We start from the raw sequence: 22151 nt of genomic DNA on the forward strand, positions 1-22151 counted from the left end.
TCAGGTGGGGGTTCAGTGAGTGCCTGTGGTGTGGGGAGAGTCTGGGAGCTGCAGGCTGTGCTGCTGAGCAGCTGCACATGGACTCGTTGTTGTGTGCTGCTCCTTTGCAGGGTGGTGTTACACAGCACAGGGTTGTGCTGCTGGGAGCTGGGGAAGCAGCAGAGCTGGAGCTGTGATGTCCTGGCCTGGCTCCGTGCTGCGCTGGGGGAAACAACTTGTCTCAAGTAAAGCACCTGCACAGACAGCTCTGCCAGGAGCAGAGGAGGGTCAGGTGGGAACAGAACATCTCGGGTTGTGCTGCAGGAAATTAGGGCCCACCTCAGCTCAGAGAAGCGTGGAGAAAGATCAGAGAGCACACAGCTTGACAGCACGGCACTGACCGGAGGCCAGCGGTTTACTTCCATGTTTTGATGCTGTTTGTAGCAATGGAGCTGTCAGAGTCCGTATAAACCGTGATGGAGGAGCTGGTCCACAGCTGTGTGCTACAGGGAAGCTGAATGCAGCTGAATGCAGCCCAATGGCAGCAGTGTGGGCAGGGCTGCCTGCCCCACCTCCAGGCACCCACCTCTGCCACAGCTGCAGTTCGGTGGTGAAACTCAAGCAGCCCTTCACTTCTTCTTCCTGTTGAGCAGATTCGGTGCAGACACTTTCACTTTGCCAGGAATGTTTCTCGATAGGTCGGTGTCCTGCACAGCAACAGAGATGGGAAACTGAGCACACACAAATGCATTTACAAGCACCTGCCTCCCCCGACCGTGTTTCTGAGTCAGCCAACATGAGTCAATGTGCTGCTGGATGTTCCCTCAGAGAATGTGTGGTGAGCAGCACTAGGGAAGTCATCCTGCCCCTGTACTCATTGGTGAGGCCTCACCTCGAGTACTGGGTTCAGTTTTGGGCACCTCAGCACAGGAAAGACATGGAGGTGCTGGAGCAGGTCCAGAGAAGGGCAATGAGGCTGGTGAAGGGCTTGGAGAATCAGCCCTATGAGGAGAGGCTGAGGGAGCTGGGGCTGTTTAGTCTGGGGATAAAGGAGGCTGAGGGGAGACCTGACTGCTCTTCCAGTATTGAATGGTGACTGCAGCAGAGCAGGGCTGGTCTCTTCTCACTGGTGACAGGACAAGGGGAAACAGCCTCGAGGTGCACCAGGGTGGTTTAGGTTGGATATCAGGAAGAACTTCTGTACAGAAAGGGCTGTTCAGCACTGGGATGGGCTGCCCAGGGAGGTGGTTGAGTCCCCATCCCTGATGTGTTTAACAACCCTTTGGATGTGGTGCTCAGGGCCGTGATTGAGCGGAGGGCTGTTAGTTAGGGTAGGATGGTTAGGATGAGGTTGGACTTGATGATCTTTAGGTCTTTTCCAGCCTGAGCAATTCTATGATTCCAGCTTATTCTGTGATGTATTTACCCCCCCACTGGCACCAGTGGACCATTTCTCTGCTGCTCCTACACGTGTGCAAGAGAAGCTCTGTAAAGAACCCACTCACCTTCACACTGCGGAACAGGTCTTTTTCTCTTGCAGTAGCTTCTTTGGATTGCATGAAGTTATGCAAAGCAATCTTTGCAGCTGTAAAAACACGGGTAAGATTTGAAGATCGAAACGTGCGCCAGCTTCCAGTGCTGAGGGTTCAGCCACTTTCATACAGTACCTTTTCCTTTCTTCTGGGTGCCTGGAGTGAGCTTCACTTTGTACCTTTCAGAAGGAAAAGTTTCCGTCAGTCCCAGGGCCGGCTGCCCCCAAACCTCCCCCACAGCAAAGGCTGCAACTCACTTGTAGTTCGTCATGGCCGTGTAGGGAGCGCAGATGGGCACAGCAAAGAGCAGGATGTCCTCAGCGTGCGGCTGGCCTGTCAGGGAGTCCAGCAGGGCTGTGCCATCCTGAAGGGGAAGGAGACACACTGTGACAGCAGGAGCAGCACCCAGCCCAACACAACCACCCCACATCATGGAGGACAAGGGGAAATGGATTTAAGTTGGAAGAGGGAAGGTTTAGGTTGGATGTCAGGGTGAAGTTCTTTACTGTGAGAGCGATGAGGTGCTGGAACAGCTGCCCAGAGAGGCTGTGGATGCCCCGTCCATCCCTGGAGGTGTTCAAGGCCAGGTTGGATGGGGCCCTGGGCAGCCTGGGCTGGTATCAATGTGGAGGTTGGTGGCCCTGCCTGTGGTGGGGGGTTGGAGCTTCATGTCCCTTCCAACCCGGGTCATTCTATGATTACTGAAGTCACAGCACTCCAAGCAGGAGGGACCTCAGTTTTCAGTGACCCAAATGCAGTCACATCTTCATAGGGTCACCAAAAGCTCCCTCCTACCGTTATCCTTTAATTAAAGGATTTAAAGAACCAGCTAATGACCAGCCTTGGGCAACACCCACAGCCTGTAATTATACAACACTTTGAAGCTTCTCTTTCTTAATGTAAATAAAATTCTGAATCAAACTGCACTGCATCAGCCCAGAGCCACCTACTGCTCAGCAGTGCAAAGACCTCCAAAGATGGGCCAACCTTCAATTCAGACAGTTTCCATAAGGGAATGTGGTACGTGATAAGCAGTGTAAGAAGAAAGCTGGGTTCAAACAGCCTCAAGCACAGAGAGAGCCCTAAGAGCAGAACCAAACCCTACTGGAGGGCTCAGCAAATGAACCTCCGTGCCATCCCCAACCTGCTGAGAGCTGGGTTTGTGCACCTGCTCCTGCTGACAGAGCTGCCTGCTGCAGCATGGCCCAACGGCTCTGAGGGGGAGTGAACCCCCCTTTTCTCAGGGCATCCTGGAGTTTCAAAGATGAGAGCATTTACCTCCACTCCCGGCTGATCCTGGTCTTGCTCATCCTGTAAACAGAAAAGGAGACGGAGCTGAAATGAGCCCACACCTGCTTGTTGATCCCTGGGCCCATGGAGAAAATCAGTTATTTTATCAGCAGCCCACAAAAAGCCGAATCCTCATTGCAGAGACAAACTGTTTTAAAGGCAAAGAGAGCATTTTTATGTAGGTGGGGGGAAAGCTATTTCAGAACTCCTCATTAGCTTGGCACACGCCAAACTGGGAGGAGAGAGACGGGCTGTGATTCAGAGATACTGAGCTGGGGAGCTCTCAGTTGCACTTCAGCTGCACCGAGTGGGAGGTATTGACTTAACCGGATCCTCAGCAGCCTGGTGATGCACTCAAACCCTCCTCCTGGCTGTGCTGGGAGCACAGCACACACATGGATGCTGCAGGGTCCTTTTGCTGCTTCTGGAAACCAAAGAGCTCCTGGAGATGGGGCGTTATGGAATGCTCATCTCCACCATCACCCCAAAACCAGCTCAGCCACCCGGGCAGAGCTGCACTACACAGCACCAGGAGACAACAGCAGCGAGTGAGAAGGAATAGGTGTATGAACAGGAGAGGAGAGGCAGCACACTGCTCACCTTCTCATCCTGCTGCTCCTCCAGGGCCGGGTCCTCTGACTCGTGCAGCAGGATTCCTCCTGGTGGCATCTCCTTGCCCCCTCCAGCACTGCGATGCACGGCCTTGGATTTCTGCTGTTGCTTCTTCGCCGGCTCTTCTTTCGTCTTCCCCTTTTTCCCTTTTTTCCCTTTCTCCTCTTTGTTTGACCCTGCAGACTGGGGTTGCACACAGGAGGCATTCAGAGCCAGCAATTGTAGCACCATAGGGAGGCAGAGCTCCTCTCACTCACCCCCAGCAGCTTCATGATGAGCTCCCGGTCCTCCTCATCCTGGTCCTTGTACTTCTCCTTCATCTTCTTCATTTTGCTCTAGAGAAGAAAAGTTCACCGACAGCTTTAGAAACTGACCTTTGCACAGCCTTACACCCATGAAGAACTGAATGCTGTGCCCACACACACACACCCCTTTTAGGTCTTCCAAGCCTCTCTCCAAGCAGTTCAGCAGTAATCAAGGGGCTGTGGACTCAGTGAGAGCAGCACCCCATCTCAATGCTCTCAGAGCAGCACCGTCCTCCCAAAACCACCCAGAACTCCACCAAGAGTCTGAAACCGTGGGACACCACATAAATCCCAGGGAAACCCCAAAGGAAACCCCAAATTTCACCACATGTGGGGATGAGCCCACATTTCACGTGGTAATGGCTCTGCTCAGGGGCAGAGCTGCTCACCTTCTGTCCCCGTTTGATGGGCTGAGGGGCTGGCACACCCTTATTGCTGTTGGCAGGGGGGGGACGCTGCGTCTCGGTGTCTTTCTGCTTCTCCTCAGGTGGATCCAAGTTCTCAGAGTCATTTTGCTGCTTCTTTTTTTTCATTTCTCTAAGGAAAACAAGCACTTGCTGCAACACCTCCATCTGCCTTTAGGGAGGCTGCTGCTCTGCCAGCACCACCACTCTGTGTCCCAGCCAAAGGGGCCTGAGGCACATCCACTGGAAGTTACCCCTCCTCAGTAAAACCTCAAACCTATGATATGCAAAGAGCTCTGTTATCTGCTGGAGCTGCAACCCCCCCACCTATGAATGGTCACCACCAACAGCCCTCCCAGCCCCTCAGCTGCTGGCCGGCCAGTGACATCTCTGACTGTGTTCACAGGGCTCCTGTCAGCCAGTCCAAACCCAGAGGGAGGACGATTTCTAGGTTTCCTGATGACAAACAATGCACTGATCCCCAGATTCCATTCTCCAATCCCACCCACGTCGCTCCCTGGAGAAGGAATGAGGAGGAGGAAGGAATTCATCTCACCCCAAACACGGAGATGCTCTCACCTCCTCTCCTTGGCAGACAGATGCCTTCGCCCCTGGGACTTGTTGTCACTCTAAGAAGTGAAACACAGTTAGAGCACAGCACATCCAGCAGCAGGTGACACTGATTTTCACCCCAAACCTGAGCTGGGACCTTACCAAGTTGGGTTCTTCCTCTTTGGGGATGGTTTTCTGCATGGATCTGCAGGGAGATCAAAATGGAGCCCATCACTGGATGAAGAGCAACTCAACCCTGCAAACACCCCCACACCCCAGATGTGAGCTGGCCTGGACACACTGTGCCTGGCTTTCTATGTCTTCAAACATTTAGCTTGGGTGAGCAGAAGGGCAGCAATACTGGGATTTGGGTTATAAAGCAAGTCCTCAGATCTCGGCAGGACTGTCTCAAACACACACAACAATACAGCAAGGGAAGCCTGTACAGAATATGCATTAAATGAAAACACACTACATGAACACTGTGATGCTAAGTGCCCATGCACAACAACACTGATTGGCCATGGTATTCCCTACAAGGGCTGCCTGCTTCCACCCACTCAGTTACTCTGCTTTACACCCTCAGAGGAGTTTCATTTCCAGAGACATCAGGGAGATGAGCTCATCTCACAGCTACCTGCAGGGCAGCTCAGCACCAGTGACTCAGGTTTTTGGGTCTGAATGGCTCTGCAGAGAAAAGTGGGGCAGCCATCTTCAGAGAAGCAAAATCAGTGTGTGGGTGATGGAGGGATGCTTGGGCCAGAACAGGCACTAACAAACAGGGACCAAAGAGTCAGGCAGCCTTCCCTGGGGAATGGGCAGCTGTGTGTGTGTACTTCAGGATGGGGGGGCAAAGGGAAAGCTCTGCAGGGAAGGGGCAGGGAATGGTACAGAGCATGGCAGCATTACCACAGCACAGGGTTACTGCCCTGCACCCTGACAGCCTGCACAGCTGAGCATCACAAGGTGACAGCAGCTCGTCACAGCCCTGGTCCTGGCAGCATTTGTACAGAATGGAGAACCTCAGGAGGGCCCACAGTGCTGATCAACGCAGCTGCTGCTCCGCTTACCTTTGAGACTGAAGATGTGACAGGTCGATTGTTGTATCTGGGTAATTCACCTCTTCCTCTTTCACTTCACTTTTCGGCTCTGGATGTTCCACTTCAGATTCTTCGTCATCCTCTTCAGAGACACCCTCTGGCACAGGAGATGTGCTTACTCTGTCCTGGTCAAGGTCAGCAACATTCTCGTTGCCATTATTTTCAGATGTGGCTTCCACATCTTCTGGTGCTTCATGACACTCTGCCTTGTCCTCTTCGCTGCTGCTGTCTCCTCCTTCTGGGGTGCACGGGTGAGGAAAACACAGCCCACATTAGAAATGACAGAGTGAGCCAAACAGCTGCTCTGTCAGCAGTGCACACTGTACCTAATAGCTCCACTTCTTCTGCCACCAGCTCACTGGCACTGCTGGAAACCGTTTCCAGATCCTCATCCTGTACTTTGACCTTCCTTTCTTCTCGGTGTCTCCAAACGCAGCTTTCATCCACCTAACAACAAAGCACCTGTATGTGACCAGCATCAGCTCCGCCACAGCTCTCCGGCCTATCTGGAGAGCACCCGACTCAGCCTTGCTCCTTCCCTTTGAACACTTCTTGTCATTCCAAGGGCAGTAAAACTAAATCAGCACAATTGAAAACTATTCTGTCAACCCAGCAAGTGCAGCCAGCAAAGAGGCACACACAGGCACAAGCAGCACAAGTAGCAGATACACACCGGCCACAAACATAGTGCAAAAATGGCAGACAGTCATGTGAACAGTGTGTCTGATTTACATGAAGACAACAAAAAGCAGGGAAATGGAAATGAGAGGAAATCTCAGCAAGGAGCATTTTATGGGATACGCTCGAATGAGAAGAAAGGTAATTGGGAACACATTGACAACTAGAAAATACGTTTCCAACAGCTTCATCAAATGACAAAAGGCAGCAAGAGCTGCACAGAAAAAGCAGTACCTTGAACAAGAAGCTGAAGCCCATCATCAGATACGAAGGTGGAAGAAAATTCTTCTTCCCTGAAAAACAAAGACAGTCTCACCAAGAGCTCCAGCAGCTGTGTCAGATGGTGTATTTTTTCAAGTCATTTTCACTATAAGTTTTAGGCTGCCACATGTTACCCCAGGGCTTGTTCTAGCTTTATGGTGAGGGCAGAACAAACATGAAACAGCTCAGCTAACAATCTCCAGGTGCTGCCTGGCACTTGGGCTGAACTGCTCAGAACAGACTGTGAGAAGTGCAGGCTGCCACAGCAATGGGGCAGCTCAGGGCACTGCCCTGCCACTGCAGCACAGCACCTTCAGGCAAGATGGATGCTCCCATCCCCAGCAGTGCCCAAGGATGAGCTGATGGGGCCCTGGGCAGCCTGACCTGCAGGGAGAGGCTCTGCCCACAGCAGGGGCTGCAGGAGCTTCGTGGTCCTTTCCAGCCCCAACCACTTTGTGATTCTGTGGGAATCACAGTTCATAACGTAATTGCGCCGCTGCTTCGTGCCTCACCTCGGATCATGAAGCTTCCAGTAGTGAGATATTCTCCTGTAGGTGCAGTTTTAGAAACCTAGAAAAGCATAATACCAGCATGTTCCAGCAGATCTGCACTGTGTAATAACGGCACCACAACAGCAATGTTCAAACAAGCCACGTTTTTAACTTCTGGGAATAGTAAGAACTCGAAATCCAAGAGTTTTTCTGGCCTTTGTAGGACACTGTCCTAAGAGCTGCTCCAGTTCAGCTGCACACCACTGGCACTATGTTTAGAAGTGCTGGTGGGGACCCGAGCTAGTCAGGCAATAGGAACACAGAAGACTCTGCAACCTTCAGTTTACTGTAACCTCCCTCCATTTACAGTTCAGTTACTCAGAAATGCACTGAGACCAGATTAATGAAGCAGCCCAAGTGAAAAAATAAAGGCTATTCCTATAATTTCTTTTTCATACAAGTGATGCCCCTTTGGTAGTAAGACAACAACTTGCAATACTTCCTCTACCACGCTCACATCATCTCAGCTCTACCCTGAGTGCAGCACTCAGGGAGAACCTGCAAGGAACACAGACAGAGAACAGTTTCAGCCCCATCCATCAGTTCCCAGATTGAGCCACAGCAGTTCTTCCACGTGTTCTACCTGCAAAGGTCATGCACAAGTGTCCTTACCTGGTTGTGGGAGACCCACCAAGCACTGGTGACTACACGGGCATCCCAGGCAGCACTGTAGCACAAGGCCATGGTACCTGCCTCTGTCAGGGTCCGTGGAGGAATCGGCTCACCTACAACAGGAACACCCAATACAACAGTGAATGTAATACATGCACAACAGATGTGTATTACAACTTCCACACACACCCTAACCCAGTATATGGATGTCCCAGGGCGCTGGCAGTGACAGCATGGCCTGCCTAAGCTGCAAGGCACAAGCAGCATCCACAGCTGTTCTTCACAGCTTTCAGCAGAGGCTGAAGCCAGACGTGCTGCTGCTCCCTCCTCAACACAGCTCTGCAAGGCAGCAGTCAGCGCTCTGCTCACATGGCCAGTTTCTGCCACTGGCCATGAACAGGGCACAGGTTTGCACAGCTGATCTCCCACGAGACTCACACAACTGCACTAACACTTCCCTGCTGAGATCAGCACCCTCTGCCAGCACCCAAACTGCTGCCACCATCTACAAAAGCCTTGGCAGGTCTCCAGTCCCTGAAACCAGCAGCAAAGCACTTGCACCAAAACTTCTGCCATCAATTACTGCTTCTCTCAGTGAGCACAGCTCCACTGCTCCTTCCCCCCATGAGCTCAACTGAACGAGCACAGCCAGCCAGGGCTGGGAAGCACTTTCAGGTGATGACAACCTGATCTTGGAGGGACAGATGCTTCTCGTGTCCCACTGAAACACCTGCTGGAACTGGGTGCTGCAGTGGGGAGGGAAGGAGCTCAATGGGCTGGACTCAGACACACAATGCAGTGTTTTGAGGCTTCTACAAGCCCCCAATCAGCCCCACACAAAGTACCTGTCGGGTTCTTGATCACACAGCTCGTGGCTCCGTGGAGGTCAGCATGAACATATATGTCCCCTGGAAAATAAACAACTCAAGTCAGTAACCATGCAGACCACCAGAGCTAAGGCAAAGGTTCCTGGCACCCGTGGGAAGCAGCTCTCTTGTCTGCAAACAACAGGATATTAAGGGTCTTTCAGCCCAGCCCAGGTCCCCCAAGTAGGATCAGCTCATTTGCTCCCAACAAGAGTCCACCCAACCTACTTTTACTGCAGGGTGCAGCCTCCCACAGCACTCGGCAGACAACAAACACACACAGGACTCACCATCACCAAAAACCCTTTTGTCAGAGTCTCAGCCTAACAACAAAGCAGTTAGACCTCCCTGTGTCATCCAGGAAAAAGGACATGACAAAACACTCCTTAATTACTCACCTGGTTTAAGATACCGCTTCACAATCAGCTCATTCTGCTGCTGATCTCTTCCAGCAATAACAAGGTAATTCTCAGAGCTGATGAACCACAGGAACTTCTCAAACCTGCCAAATCACAACAAAGCACTGCATGAAAAACACCTGGAAAGGGTCCAGAGGAGGGCCACAAAGATGATCAGGGCGGGTGGACGCACTACCCCTATGAGGACAGGCTGAGGGAGTTGGGTTTGTTCAGCTTGGAGAAGAGGGTTGCGGGGTGACCTCATTGCAGCCTTTCAGTACCTGAAGGGAACTTACTCCCAGGAAGGGAGTAAAACTCTTCGAAAGGGCTGATAATAGCAGGACTAGGGGAAATGGTTTTAAGTTGAAGGAGGAAGATTTAGGTTGGATGTTAGGGGAAAGTTCTTTACTAGAAGAGTGGTTAGGTCCTGGAACAGGCTGCCCAGTGAGGTTGTGGATGCCCCGTCCTTGGAGGTGTTCAAGGCCAGGTTGGACGGGGCCCTGGGCAACCTGATCTAGTAAAGGTGTATGTTTTGTGGCCCTGCTGGGCAGGGGGGTTGGAGCTACATGATCCTTGAGGTCCCTTCCAACCCGGGTAATTCTGTAACCAACAGAATGGTACAGAGATACTTTGTGTGCCAAAGTAAGGGGATATTCTTCTTAGTATCTACAATGTATAAAAGACACCACAAATAGCTTCATATCCATCCACATGCCTGGGGCTCGCAGACAAGGCATGATACAAATACAGCATCACTGCCAACAGTATCCTGAGATTCAGTAAGTACCATTACCAAAAAGCCCCACCACCTCCTGTTTATTTTTAATGCTTTAGTTATTGAACTATAAAAACTTCTGTTCATTCGTTAAAATCTACTGCTGCTACCTCACACACACTGAGCTGTAACAGAGGAGTTATCTGACTTTACTAAGCCCACCTTCCTAGTTGTGCTAAGGCCAAAAACTCAGCTCAACTACAATCTGTGTCCATGGAAAAGAACCTTCCCAGGCAGAGGCTCAAATGAGTAGCTATAGGGAGGCTGAGTGCAAACTGTAATGCTGAGAAATCCCACTCAGCTCCACTGCTAAGCCCATGAGGTCAGACTGATGGAAATGTTTCAAATCCATGCATGTTCCCAACACATCAGATAACAACAACAAAACGGTACTTGCCAATAGACCTTTCTTGCTTTCTGAATAGTGGTAACGGTCTGAACTTCCTTCAGTGTCTGCTTCGTCTTCTTCTCAGCAGATTTAAATGCCTATTTAGACAACAAAAGAAGCATGATCCCAATCTGCTGGCACAGGAATCACAAAACTGCTAGATGGACAGCAGGGAAAGAAATAGGCAATTTCTCTGAACTTTTCTGAGAGTGCAGGCTCTGCAGACTGCTCATAGCAAGCCCACATTCCCTTCATGCACAGAACAAGACTAAGGCTAAACTCATCACAACTGCCTGCCTTGCACTGTGGCCCTGCTTACCAGCTGGCTAAGCATAGGGATTCCCACTGACGTCCAACTGCTACCTTTGTGATTACAGCTCCGTCAGCACCTGCAGGCACTCACAGTGCTGACCAAACAGCACAGCAGGCACTCACACTCCTTTATTCGGTCACTTTGAGAGCTTAACAATACAACCCTCATTAGTTGTCCTCAGCTTTCAGGTCTCATCAGAACTACCTAAACTAAGGCAGGCTCATCCACATATCAGTGACAGGGACTTGGCTTTCAAATACCTTCTAAAAACAAAGACAAATACCTTTTCTGCAGCTTCTACCGTCTTCTGTGTTTTCTTAGCTGCGTGTCTCTTGTGATCGTAGTACCTGCAAAACCAAGTTTGTTTATGCTTGAAATCCCAGTGTTTTTAGAATGCATTTCTCATGACTCCTTACATTTGTTGTGAACATTCTATTTGGTGATAGCGCTGTATAGACCAGATCTTTGAATCTCCTTATACAAGGAAAGCAGCCAAACAAAGTGACTTCCCTTCTCAGACTGCCCGAGTGCTTGGACTGCTGTGTGACAAGTGTGACAAGTAACCATGTTCTGCCACTGCCCAGAATTGTACTCAGAGTTCTATTAATGCCTCAGCTGGAGAACACCTGCTGTGCAACCGTGAGACCCTGTTTTCTGACCAGGAAAACACACACTCTACACCTCGGGGCAACCCACCCACTTCAGTTTTGAAAGTTTCTCCTCAGAAAGATACAGACAGAGCCCTTCCCATGCGTTATCACTAACAACTGCAAGCACACAGGAATGTGTACCAGCAGAGCACACTGAACCTTACTTTTTGGCATTGGCGTAGGCAGACAAACTGAGATCAACATCAACTAACGACGGTTTGTTTTTCTGAGGTTTCTTCAACTGCTTGCTTTTATTTTTCTTCTTTTTGCCCTTGGGCTCTTCTGTTTCTTCTTTCTCTAAATCAGCATCCTCCCCCTCCTCTTCCTCTTCAGATAACACATATGGATTCCTAAAAGACACAACATCCCGTGATTCATAGAACTGTTTACTTGTTCATCTCATTGCAATTGCATTCTTACTCCAAACAGGTACACGGAGCAAACATCAGCTGGAATTTGTATCTACTCTTCATTGCTACATTCAACCCACCTCAGCACAGCTGTGCTACGTCTGCGTAGCACAAGTCTCACTTCTTTTCCTCTCTCTTATTTTTGTAAAGCATCATGATGCAGCATTCAGATCTGTGTAAAATCACTTCCAGTAGCATCTCACTACCATGACTTCTAACAGAAGCAGAATCAAAGCCTGCACTCACAGCAGCTGCACTGCTGAACCATCAGCCTCTCACTGGACTGCCTTCAGCATTGAAAGGAGCAGGGTCTCATAGGAATTCCAGACCAAAGTAATTAGCAAAACACACACAGCAAACTGCTGGCTGATACATGGGTAGTTTGGAGCTCTACTGCTTTAATACACCTTCCAACGCTTTAGAATACAGTCAGACAGACTCTGAAAATGCCAGAAAAATGCCAGAACAACAATAACTGCAGCAACCGAGTTATTATTGTTTCTGAAAGTAAAAAAGGAGGCATCCATCCTTGCTCACAAAGCTCTGTTCTCTTCACACGGCTTGTAAATAAAGCAGAATAGCTTCAGCAACAATTTACAAGCTAAAAAGACACTCGTCTCCTGTGCAGCTCACACCATGCATCCATTTGGGGTGGGTGACCCGCAACGCACTCACCTCAATAGCATTGTGATGTGATTTGTCTGAAGCTTTAATTCCTTGATTGCATTTGCAACGGGGTCTCCCTGTGCCTGAGCCTCCTTAACAATTGCTCCGATCTCTGTCCAGTCTATCTGGTTGGCCAATGCGCTACGCACCACCTGGATGGCTCGGTTGACAATCTCCAAGTTCATTTCTATCAGTTCTCCTTTTATCTTATCAACTTCCTTAAGGTAAAAAACAGATTTATACCCACTGAAGTTAAACACACACTCAGCAATATTTTTGAACTAACACTAGTAATTAACACTGAGACAAAACTCATGAATGGCACAGAAGCAATTACACAGGGCGATGGTCAACCTGACTCCTGCAAGCAGAGCTGCACAAGTAAATTTTGGCAAGGGAAGTACAAAGCATTTGTATGAGAGCAGAAGCCCATTGGACAGGCCTAGGGTCCCTGCTGGGTTACAGGACAACAGCAGGGCTCACTTTGGGGTCTAATGCTGACCACAGCAATCACAACCAGCAGGTACAATGCTATATCTTCCTACATACAAAATTCGAGTCTTACTTGAGCTTGCTGAAGAGCTTCCAGTCTTTGCTCGTGATCTCTACGGACATTTTCAAGTTTCTTCAATGCTTGTTTTTCCTTTCATAAAAGATTAACATGGAAAAAAAATATATATACGTATATATAAACGCCATCTTATCATCTAATCACTGCAAGATACTCAATACAGCATTCCAGAAAAGAAAAATACAACAGCATAAGCGAAGCCAAGATACCAAAATACTGTTGCTAACATTATTACTTGCATTCCCAGCAGAACTAACTACTACATTACCTAGTCTGAAATCCACTCTCCACCAACTCAGTATCTCCATAGCACAAATAAGGAAGCAACACATCCCTCACCCCCAACTAAAGAATCAGAATGTCCCAAAGAAGCACCCGAAGCTCAGAGAGCCACCTCAGGTGCTCCATCTCCATGACAGCATACCTGCTGCAATGCTTTCAGGTCGATTTTCTGTCCTTCAAGCTTGGAGTAGAACTCATCTGCTGCCTGCAAGAGAAAATCAGTTTGAAGGGTCTCCATGTTGCATTTACCTACACCAGCAACAAGCAGGCAGAGAACGTTCGGCACAACAGAGGTGACTGCAGAGCACTAAAAGAGGAAATAAGCTCAAACAGGGTTCCTTCATTTTACCTTTGCAGGAGATGAGCTCAGCAAGGCCCTCAAGGATCTGTCTTGCTACAAGCTGTGAGCTGTGCATGACAGTAACTAGGTGGCCAAACTAGGGCCATCACTTCTTATTATGATGAAATGAAACCTGCTGTTTCACACAGTGTGCCCTGCAGACTATGATTGCAATTATTGGCCTATCTGCCCTGAATTCCTGCTACTTCAATAAGTCATTTAAAACAACAACAACAACAAACTATAGAAAGCCTAGAACTGGCTAAGGACTGCTCCTGGTGGGCTGCTCCAGTTTCTGGATAATTGTGCTTAAAACAAAAGGCAGGATACTTTCAGGCTGCTCAGACAGTCAGTGCTGTGAAGATGACGACAGAAACTCAAGCAGCAGGGCACAAAAGGGAATTGAGAACTCTAAAGATCAAGGTCAGGGACTCATTAATGATTCCACATAAAGTTAATGAGTTGAGGACCAGGAAGGACTACACTCAAGGACACAGCAAACTGGACACCTCAGGCTTCCAAAGTAGTCACTGTGATGGTGGAAACAACTGTTTGCCTCCAGCAATGACTTGGGATCTGAACTCCCCACTAACAACATGTTTGACAAGGACTGGTGACAGCCATCAGCCCTGCAGGTTCAGATCACTGCATTATGATTATTTCACCTACAGGGCCTATCAACTGAGTCAGCAAAGGCAGCCCTGCCCAACAGTAGCCTAAAGCCCAAATTTACTTGGCTTTTTCTGTATAAACATTTATCCATTCAATTCATCAGCAATTCCAAGGCCTACGTTTTCATTAGCAACTCCTGCACTATCTTTTAATTGTTCTTTTTAGTATCAGTCAATTAAAACGCTCGAGTACAGCATCAGCAAAAGCACTGTACCTTATTGAATGAGTCAAATTCCAAGTAGGGACATTTTGAATGTTGAGAAAACAAGAAAGGATGAAATTCCTCATATCTGTAAAATACACATTTGATATTATCACCTGAAAACTAATTTAAGTTACACAGACTAGTAGAAAAGGAAATAGATACTTCAGATATTTACGTGTAGATATCTTCTGCTGGTTTATTCGGTTCCAGGCTTGGCTTTTTCTCCTTCTTCTGGATAATATAACCCTGAAGGAGTAATAAATATGTCTATCAGCATTGGCCTTTAAAAAGAATCCCCCTTATCTTGGGAAATCAGCCAGACTCAGATGCTAACCTATCATGCATCCCCAGATAGTAATGCACTCTAACAGGGAAACTTAGAATGGCCTGGGTTGAAAAGGACCACAGTGCTCATCTGGTCCCAAACCCCTGCTATGTGCAGGGCTGCCAGCCAGCAGCCCAGGCTGCCCAGAGCCACATCCAGCCTGGCCTTGAATGCCTGCAGGGATGGGGCATCCACAGCCTCCTTGGGCAACCTGTTCCAGTGCGTCACCACCCTCTGGGGGAAAAACTTCCTACTTTGTAGCACAAAGTCCTGAATGCCTGCTTGTCTCCACTCCAACTTACTCCACTAACAGTGGTGAGCTCAGAACTACCCTATACAGCTCTCCATACAAATGCACAGTTGATATGCAGAAGAGCACTACATGCTATGACAGCATAAGTGCAGTTTTCAAAAGAGCTACGTAATCTGCTTGTAAATTATTTAACTACTGTACACCCAGTGCAAGGAAGTAGTTTCGATTCCAGCTACCTACAGCCCAAGGTCCCAGAACAGAACCTGGAGCTGATACTGCCAGGAACAGGCATGTGCTGAGCAATACCTCCTACCAGTTCCATACTGCAGTCCCTGAATAACTGATAGCCACAGGGCCCAAGCTGAGACCTACCTTTCCACTGAAGTCCTCAGTGAGTGCCATATATTCTTCTGCTTTTTCTAAAGCACTAAGTACTTTTTCAATATTTTCTAAAGAAAGAAAGGAGAGGAGAGAAATATTTTAAAACATCTAGAAAGGAAAGATGTTTTCATCTCAATACAGCACAACAGCAGATCAACAAAGGACCCAGCAACTGCTCCTCCATTTAAGTTCCAGCTACAACATGGCCCTGCCATTGGAGTCCTACATTCTATTTCCAGTATATTCACAGTCCTAGAGTTTAATGTGAATCAGGCTGGTCGCAGTGTAGAACATTACAGCATATAGCCATGCAATCAGAACTACAGGTTTAAGGAATACTCATCTCTTTGAAAGAAATATTACTTAGACATAGAAATGTGTACAAGCTCTAAGACGTTATTTCCTACATACCTTTACTTTCCATATGTTGATCTACTTTGACAGAACCAGAAAATCCAGCTTCTATAAGGCAATGCTCAATGAGAGTGGCTCCGTAAGCTATTTAAAAAAGGAAAAATAAAGATAACCACCTCCTGAAAACATTCTCAGTGAAATCTGCATTCACATTAAGATTACATAAGGCATATCCTGGCCAAGGCTTGAGGAAATATGGTCAATCCCCAGACTGCAGTGCGAGGGCACCGTGCTCCCAAATTCAGAAGGCAGAATCTATGGTGAGCAGGTGAGGACTCCTACAGTTGCCCTCAGAAATGCTGGCTGGTTCTGCAGAACTGACAGGGCTCTGATGAGTTTTTAGCAAATTAGGGATGCTTAGGATCACTTGGAAGCATGAAGGGTCTAGGACTGAGTGATGCTAAGCGGATCCAACAGAGACTGGGTAAGTAGGTGGAAGAAAAATGCAAGCTAAGACATTAAATGCAAATACTCAATGATCAGAGTGGGAAGCCTCTAAAGCATATGACTACTGGGACTGAGACACTGCTCTGGTAAAGTGTCAGTGTTTCTGCTATGGGATGAAAGTAATTAGAAGCAGGTTGTTTCTTTAGAAGGAAAGCAAGGTGGAGAAAGAAAGGAACAAAGGTGGTGAAAAGGAGAATCAAGAAATGGGAAAAGTTAACACTTAGGTCTGCAAACTGTGTGATTTGAGCTGTTTAAGGTGCCTGCCAGGCACCCTGCAGTTATCAACAGTGCCAAACAGGGAGAATAAACCACATTTATTGCTCTGACCATGCCAAACAAGTCAAATCTTCTGCTGTCAGGAGAACTGGGGCATGGGGTGCTTCACCTCTCTTTACCATGGAACACCCACACAGACAGGTTGAGCCTCCTGGTTTTATATCAGTGCTCAACCCAGGACTGGCATCACCCAGCCACTCCCCAACATCCCCACCCTGACTGTACACTTATATCTTCTACTGGGGAGAGCTAACAGAGCTACCCCAGATCTTCCTCACTGAAGGAGCACTGCAAGGCTCATTGTGCAGACAGCTTTAAATACATTTTAAATGTATTCTGCTTTCAAAAGCTTGGTTTACTTTATTATTTCTCTAACATACAGGAAAACAGAATGCCACAAAAAAAAAATAATAAAACCTTCAATAAAAAGACTGAAGTTAATAAAATGTGCAGAATCACCTATTGCCCTCGTTTCACCTCCTTATGAAACAGCACTACTTACGAAGATGTGGGTTAAGAACCCTCTTCAGCTGTTCCCCTTTGGGTGCATTTGATATTATCTCAGTTAACCTACAGAAGACAAGAGTTGCCATTTGAAAGAACAGATTTTCAGATCACATTGCATTGCTTAGAAGCAATAACTCATCTTCAGTATTAAAAGGTAAAAAGTGGCCTGTAAAACATGAAGACTAGCCCCAGATACAGCACTTTTCAGAGTTCAAAATATCATTAAGTTCAATTAGGCCTAGTTTTCTAGCTTGTCCAAGTCCCTTTGGACAGCATTCCTTCCTTCTGTTGTATTACCTGCACCACTCAGGTTGGTGTCATCAACAAACTTGCTGAGGATGTGCTGGATCCCATTTTACAGGTCACTGATCAAGAAGGCAAAGAGCATTGGCCCAAAGAAGGACCCTCAGGGGACACCACTAATCACTGGTCTCCACCTGGACACAGAGCTGTAAGTAATTCAGGTTTGTTCCAATACATACACCATTAAAAAGCAATCACCTTTCCAGTGTGGGTGGCGGTGTGGGTGCTTTTGCACTGTCAACCGGGTATCGCTCCCGAACTGCAAATCTGACATCATCTGCTTCATCCGTGCGAAACCTCAGAATGTTTAAAATGAGGTACTCGTGGTCTGTCAGGACAATGTTACCCTGCAAGCACACCACAGTGAGCCCTTAGCAAAGGCCATGTTTATGTGTTCACTTACAGAACACCATTTGGAGCTCTGCACTCACCCTGTCGTACAGCTCGATGATCAGGTGATAAGCAGCTTCATTGCTTCCAAACTGGAAGTCCACAATTCTGTCTATTCCCAGCTGTCTCACGCTGACCAGTCTCCTGGTCTTCAGGTGCTTACGGCACTGCCAACAGCAGAGAGAACATCTGTGAGGTGATGCAGACACACCTGCTTTTGATATTTTACATTAACATACATTTGCTTTTTTCTTTTAGCTATCAGCCCCTCTAACAACACTGACTGCTTCTTACTCTATAAAAATAATACAAAAGTAAAAATCCCAGGCTTAGTAATACAAAGATAAGACAGCCCTTAGAAAACATAATAATGCTTTGATACTTATAGGCAACATGATTGTCAACATCAAATGGTTTTTTCTAGTACAACAGCTATTTGTTCTGCTGGCTCGCTCAAAGCAAGGTCACTTATGTCACTTCAACGAGAGTGGCTAATTAAAGTTCAGAGGGTGTGTATTACAAAGAGAACAAGATTAATCCTGTATCTGTACAGGACATGAAAAGCCACCCCAGAGCCTTTGCAGAGCCATCTCAATGAGGCCACATCAAGAGGCTGCACAGATCTGTATGAGCTGCATCCCCTACAAGAATGCAGCCAGCAGCAAGACCTGAATCCTCCAGGTCTGAACAGAAAGACCTTGCTAGCACAGCATTAACACACCTGGACAATCCAACTGGAATAACAAGGGTTTCACTGGAGTAAAATTCAGATTGGTCTGGGTGGCTCACAAAATGTTCAATACTAGCATTCATAAATCTACATTGTCATTCTTTCCAGCACTGAGCATGAGCAACATGTTCTAACTCCGAATTTGCTCTTCCCATATCTTCAATCACCTGCCTGATCAGGATCTAACAGGTAAACCCTTCAGTATTTTCTTGTCTCCAAGGTCAGAACATTAAGGTGTTTTCTTCAACCAGCATTCTTTTCAAAATGAAAACACCAGTTCGTTTACCTTCATCGCAAAGCCAGACGGCATCATGTTTTTTGGCCACTCAAACTCCGTCGTGTGAATCCGTATACCAGATTCAAGCAGCAGTGTGGCCTTGCAGTCTGGTCTGTTAACAAAACAAAGACTCAATATGGCATGTGAGCAGCCACCTCTGACTACACAGCAGCCTGCAGTGGGATGAGATGGAACTACCATAACCAGCATCATCGACAAGAAACAGTGGGCAAAACCAAGGAAAAGCAGCACATAGTGCTCCAGCCAGGCTGACAGCAAAAGGAAGCCCAGGCTTTACATCTATCAATAACAGACCAAGCAAAATGCTTTTGGAGCTAACTCTCCCACACAAGTGGAAGCAGGCAGGTGCCACAGGCTGCAGCAGAGAACATGATGCTCCCTACCCACTGCCTGGGCACTGGTGTCGCTCATAGAACTGCCGCTCTCCATTCCTACTACTCCTCTCTCCCTTCCTCACACACAAAAAACATGGCAAAACAAGGAGAATTTTCTCCCCGGTAGGTGTGGTGATGCAGCGGCACAGCTGTCCAGGGGGGTGGAGGAGTCACTGCCCATGGAGGCGTTCCAAGCAGTGGAAATGTGGCACTGAAGGACGTGGTTTAGCGGGGAGGGGTGGGCTGGTAGTCGCCCAAGGAGGCTGTGGATGCCCCATCCCTGCAGGCATTCAAGGCCAGGCTGGATGTGGCTCTGGGCAGCCTGGGCTGCTGGTTGGTGACCCTGCACACAGCAGGGGGTTGGAGCTGGATGAGCACTGTGGGCCTTTGCAGCCCAGGCCATTCTGTGAGTCTATGATGTGGTACTATTCACTTTTCCTCTCCTCAGACCCGTATCTCGGGCTCTCACAAGAACTTCCATAATAACAACCACTGCATTTTCTCAGGGAACAACAGAACCCCACTGAGAACTCCTCAGAAAAGCCAAACACAGCCCAGATATGGAACAAACACCACAATAACAGAACGAAACGGAAAGAATCCCTTACTTTTGGAGGCGAATAAGGTACGTCTTATTGTCCACATCGTACACGTTGTTGACTCTCATTCCCAGCAAGCTGCCAAAACCAAAACACGGACTTTGGAGAACACGGCACACAAAGCATACAAGGGTCAGGGAAAAGGGAAAAATAGCCGGATAATTGAGATATATGGGAGTGTGAGCGGTGATAAACCACCACAGGGCTTAGGGCTGCGGCCTCACAGGGGGGGCAGAGCAGAGCAGAGCCGCCTCACACACACACAGCCCGGGTCCCACTCGTGCCGTGGCTGCAGTCTGTACCCGGTCACACACCCACACAGCCCGGGTCCCACTCGTGCCGTGGCTGCAGTCTGTACCTGGTGCGCAGCTCCGCCACCACAGCGCGGATATCGATGGTGCTGTAGCGCCCCTTCATGCTGCCGGTGCCGGAGTCGCGGCCTACTCCTCACGGCAGCCCGCGCGCATGCGCTAACGCTCACTACGGGTGCCGCGCGGTGCCAATCCCCTCCGCAGGGACGGAGTGCCGTGCTGTGCGGTGGGGTGGGCTGCGGGGTGCGGGTAGGCAAAAGTGTTTTGTGTTTTTGTCAAAAAGGAACCCGCGTCTCTCTGTGTTGCCCAGGCTACGCTGCAGTGACTATTCACAGGCGCGATCCCGCTACTGACCGGCACGGGAGTTTTGACCTGCTCCGTTTCCGACCTGGGCCGGTTCACCCCTCCTTAGGCAACCTGGTGCGCCTCGGCTCCCCGGGGCTCACCATATTGATGCCGGCCTTAGCGCGGACGCCCGCTCGGCATAGCGCACTGCAGCCCAGAACTCCTGGGCTCAAGCGATCCGGCGGGCTCAGCCTCCCGAGTAGCTGGGACTACAGGCGTGCGCCACCGCGCCCGGCAGCGGCAGCAGCGCCGCGCGAGCCATACAGCTCTGACCGTACAGCTCTAACGTCAGACTGAATGCTGCCAGCACGGCCTGGGGACACGGCCCGCATCCTGACACCGTCAGCTGCGGGAATGGGAGAGGGACAGAGGAGGCCACAAAGATGATCAGAGGCTGCAGAACCTCCACTACAAAGACAGGCTGAGGGAGCTGGGCTTGTTCAGCATGGAGAAGAGAAGGCTGCGGGGTGACCTCAGTGCAGCCTGCCAGGACCTAAAGGGAGCCTACAGACAGGAGGGGAGTCAACTCTTTGAGAGGGCAGATAACAGCAGGACAAGGGGAAATGGATTTAAGTTGAAGGAGGGCAGATTTAGGTTGATGTCAGGGGGAAGTTCTTTATTGTGAGAGTGGTGAGGTGCTGGAACAGCTGCCCAGAGAGGCTGTGGATGCCCCGTCCATCCCTGGAGGTGTTCAAGGCCAGGTTGGATGGGGCCCTGGGCAGCCTGGGCTGGTATCAATGTGGAGGTTGGTGGCCCTGCCTGTGGTGGGGGGTTGGAGCTTCATGGTCCTTGAGGTCCCTTCCAATCCAAACCATTCTATGGTTCTGTGATTACCTGGGAAAAGAGGCTGACCCCACCTCACCACCACCTCCTTTGAATTGTAGACAGCACTGAGGTCTCTCCACTGAGGCTCCTCAAAAATTATCAAACCACAGAGAGCCAGCCATGTCTTTTCAAACTGAAGTTGTTCCTGCTAGGAGAAGAATCTGGCCCCATCTCTTGGTCACCTTCCCTTCAAATATGCACAGTTCAGATCCCTGCTGCCTTCTCTTCTCCTGGCTGGACAGACCCAGCCTCCTCAGTTCGTCTCAGAGAAGGAGGGGAGGCTGAGGATCCAGGGTTGGGCTGGATGCTCCTCACGGGTCCCTGCCTTGGTTCTATGATTCTATGACTCTGATAGAGATGCTCCAGCCCCGTCCTTATCTCAGCAGCCTCTCACAGCTCAGGCCCCTGCTGTGGAGCTGGACGGGCCCTGTGCTGCTCCAGGGAGGCCAGCCTCATCCTGGGCACCTGCAGCTCCTCAGCCTGAGCCCTAATTGCTTCTCACACAGCCAGTCATGGTCTGGCTGCCATGCATAGCTGGGGGCTGCAGGAGGATCAGGGCATCTCCTTGTCTGGGAAATTTCCTTTAAAGAGTGTTTGTGGCACTCTCTCCCCCCTATTAGAGATACATATTACTTTTCCCTCTTTTCCTCCCTCTTCCCCTCCAGACACCCCCCAGCATCGTGCTCCCTGCAGCTCTCATACACATGCACAGTTCCCAGTCACAAAAGGAAGCTGGGTCCCGCTGTGTTGCCCAGGCTGTGCTGCAGGGACTGTTCACAGGCGCGATCCCGCTACTGATCAGCACAGGAGTTTTGACCTGCTCCGTTTCCGACCTGGGCCGGTTCACCCCTCCTTAGGCGACCTGGTGCCCCCCAGCTCCCCGGAGAACACCATATCGATGCTGATCTTAGCCTGGACGCCCGCTCAGCACAGCTCTCTGCAGCCCAGAACCCCCGTGCTC

At 49.3% G+C, this 22151-nt stretch overlaps 1 protein-coding gene across 1 annotated transcript; it reads right to left on the reverse strand.

The window, feature by feature from the left end:
* Positions 1-361: 361 nt before the first annotated feature.
* NEMF (nuclear export mediator factor) lies at positions 362-20204 on the reverse strand. Its single transcript, XM_015865951.2, has 33 exons — positions 20068-20204; positions 19719-19787; positions 18725-18827; positions 17750-17875; positions 17517-17665; positions 17011-17078; positions 15783-15869; positions 15363-15439; positions 14588-14658; positions 14422-14497; positions 13338-13400; positions 12908-12985; positions 12352-12560; positions 11431-11616; positions 10900-10963; positions 10313-10401; positions 9141-9244; positions 8722-8784; positions 7877-7989; positions 7226-7283; positions 6687-6745; positions 6101-6221; positions 5745-6012; positions 4837-4879; positions 4702-4751; positions 4108-4255; positions 3671-3748; positions 3402-3596; positions 2790-2822; positions 1769-1875; positions 1647-1690; positions 1485-1564; positions 362-686 (listed from the first exon to the last, which is right to left on the reverse strand). Exons 1-33 carry the CDS (start codon positions 20124-20126, stop codon positions 609-611), a joined length of 3216 nt encoding a protein of 1071 aa, XP_015721437.1. The 5' UTR covers positions 20127-20204; the 3' UTR covers positions 362-608.
* Positions 20205-22151: the final 1947 nt, after the last annotated feature.

The sequence above is a fragment of the Coturnix japonica genome, chromosome 5 (genome assembly GCF_001577835.2).
Source record: "Coturnix japonica isolate 7356 chromosome 5, Coturnix japonica 2.1, whole genome shotgun sequence".
NCBI lineage: Eukaryota > Metazoa > Chordata > Aves > Galliformes > Phasianidae > Coturnix > Coturnix japonica.

Coding starts and splice junctions, on each gene's coding strand:
- NEMF (XM_015865951.2), bottom strand. CDS start 20,126: ATGAAGGGGCGCTACAGCACCATCGATATCCGCGCTGTGGTGGCGGAG. Junction 8,785..9,140: donor GAAGCGGTATCTTAAACCAG/GTGAGTAATTAA, acceptor TTTATTTTCCAG/GGGACATATATGTTCATGCT. Junction 6,222..6,686: donor GCTTCAGCTTCTTGTTCAAG/GTACTGCTTTTT, acceptor CTTTGTTGTTAG/GTGGATGAAAGCTGCGTTTG.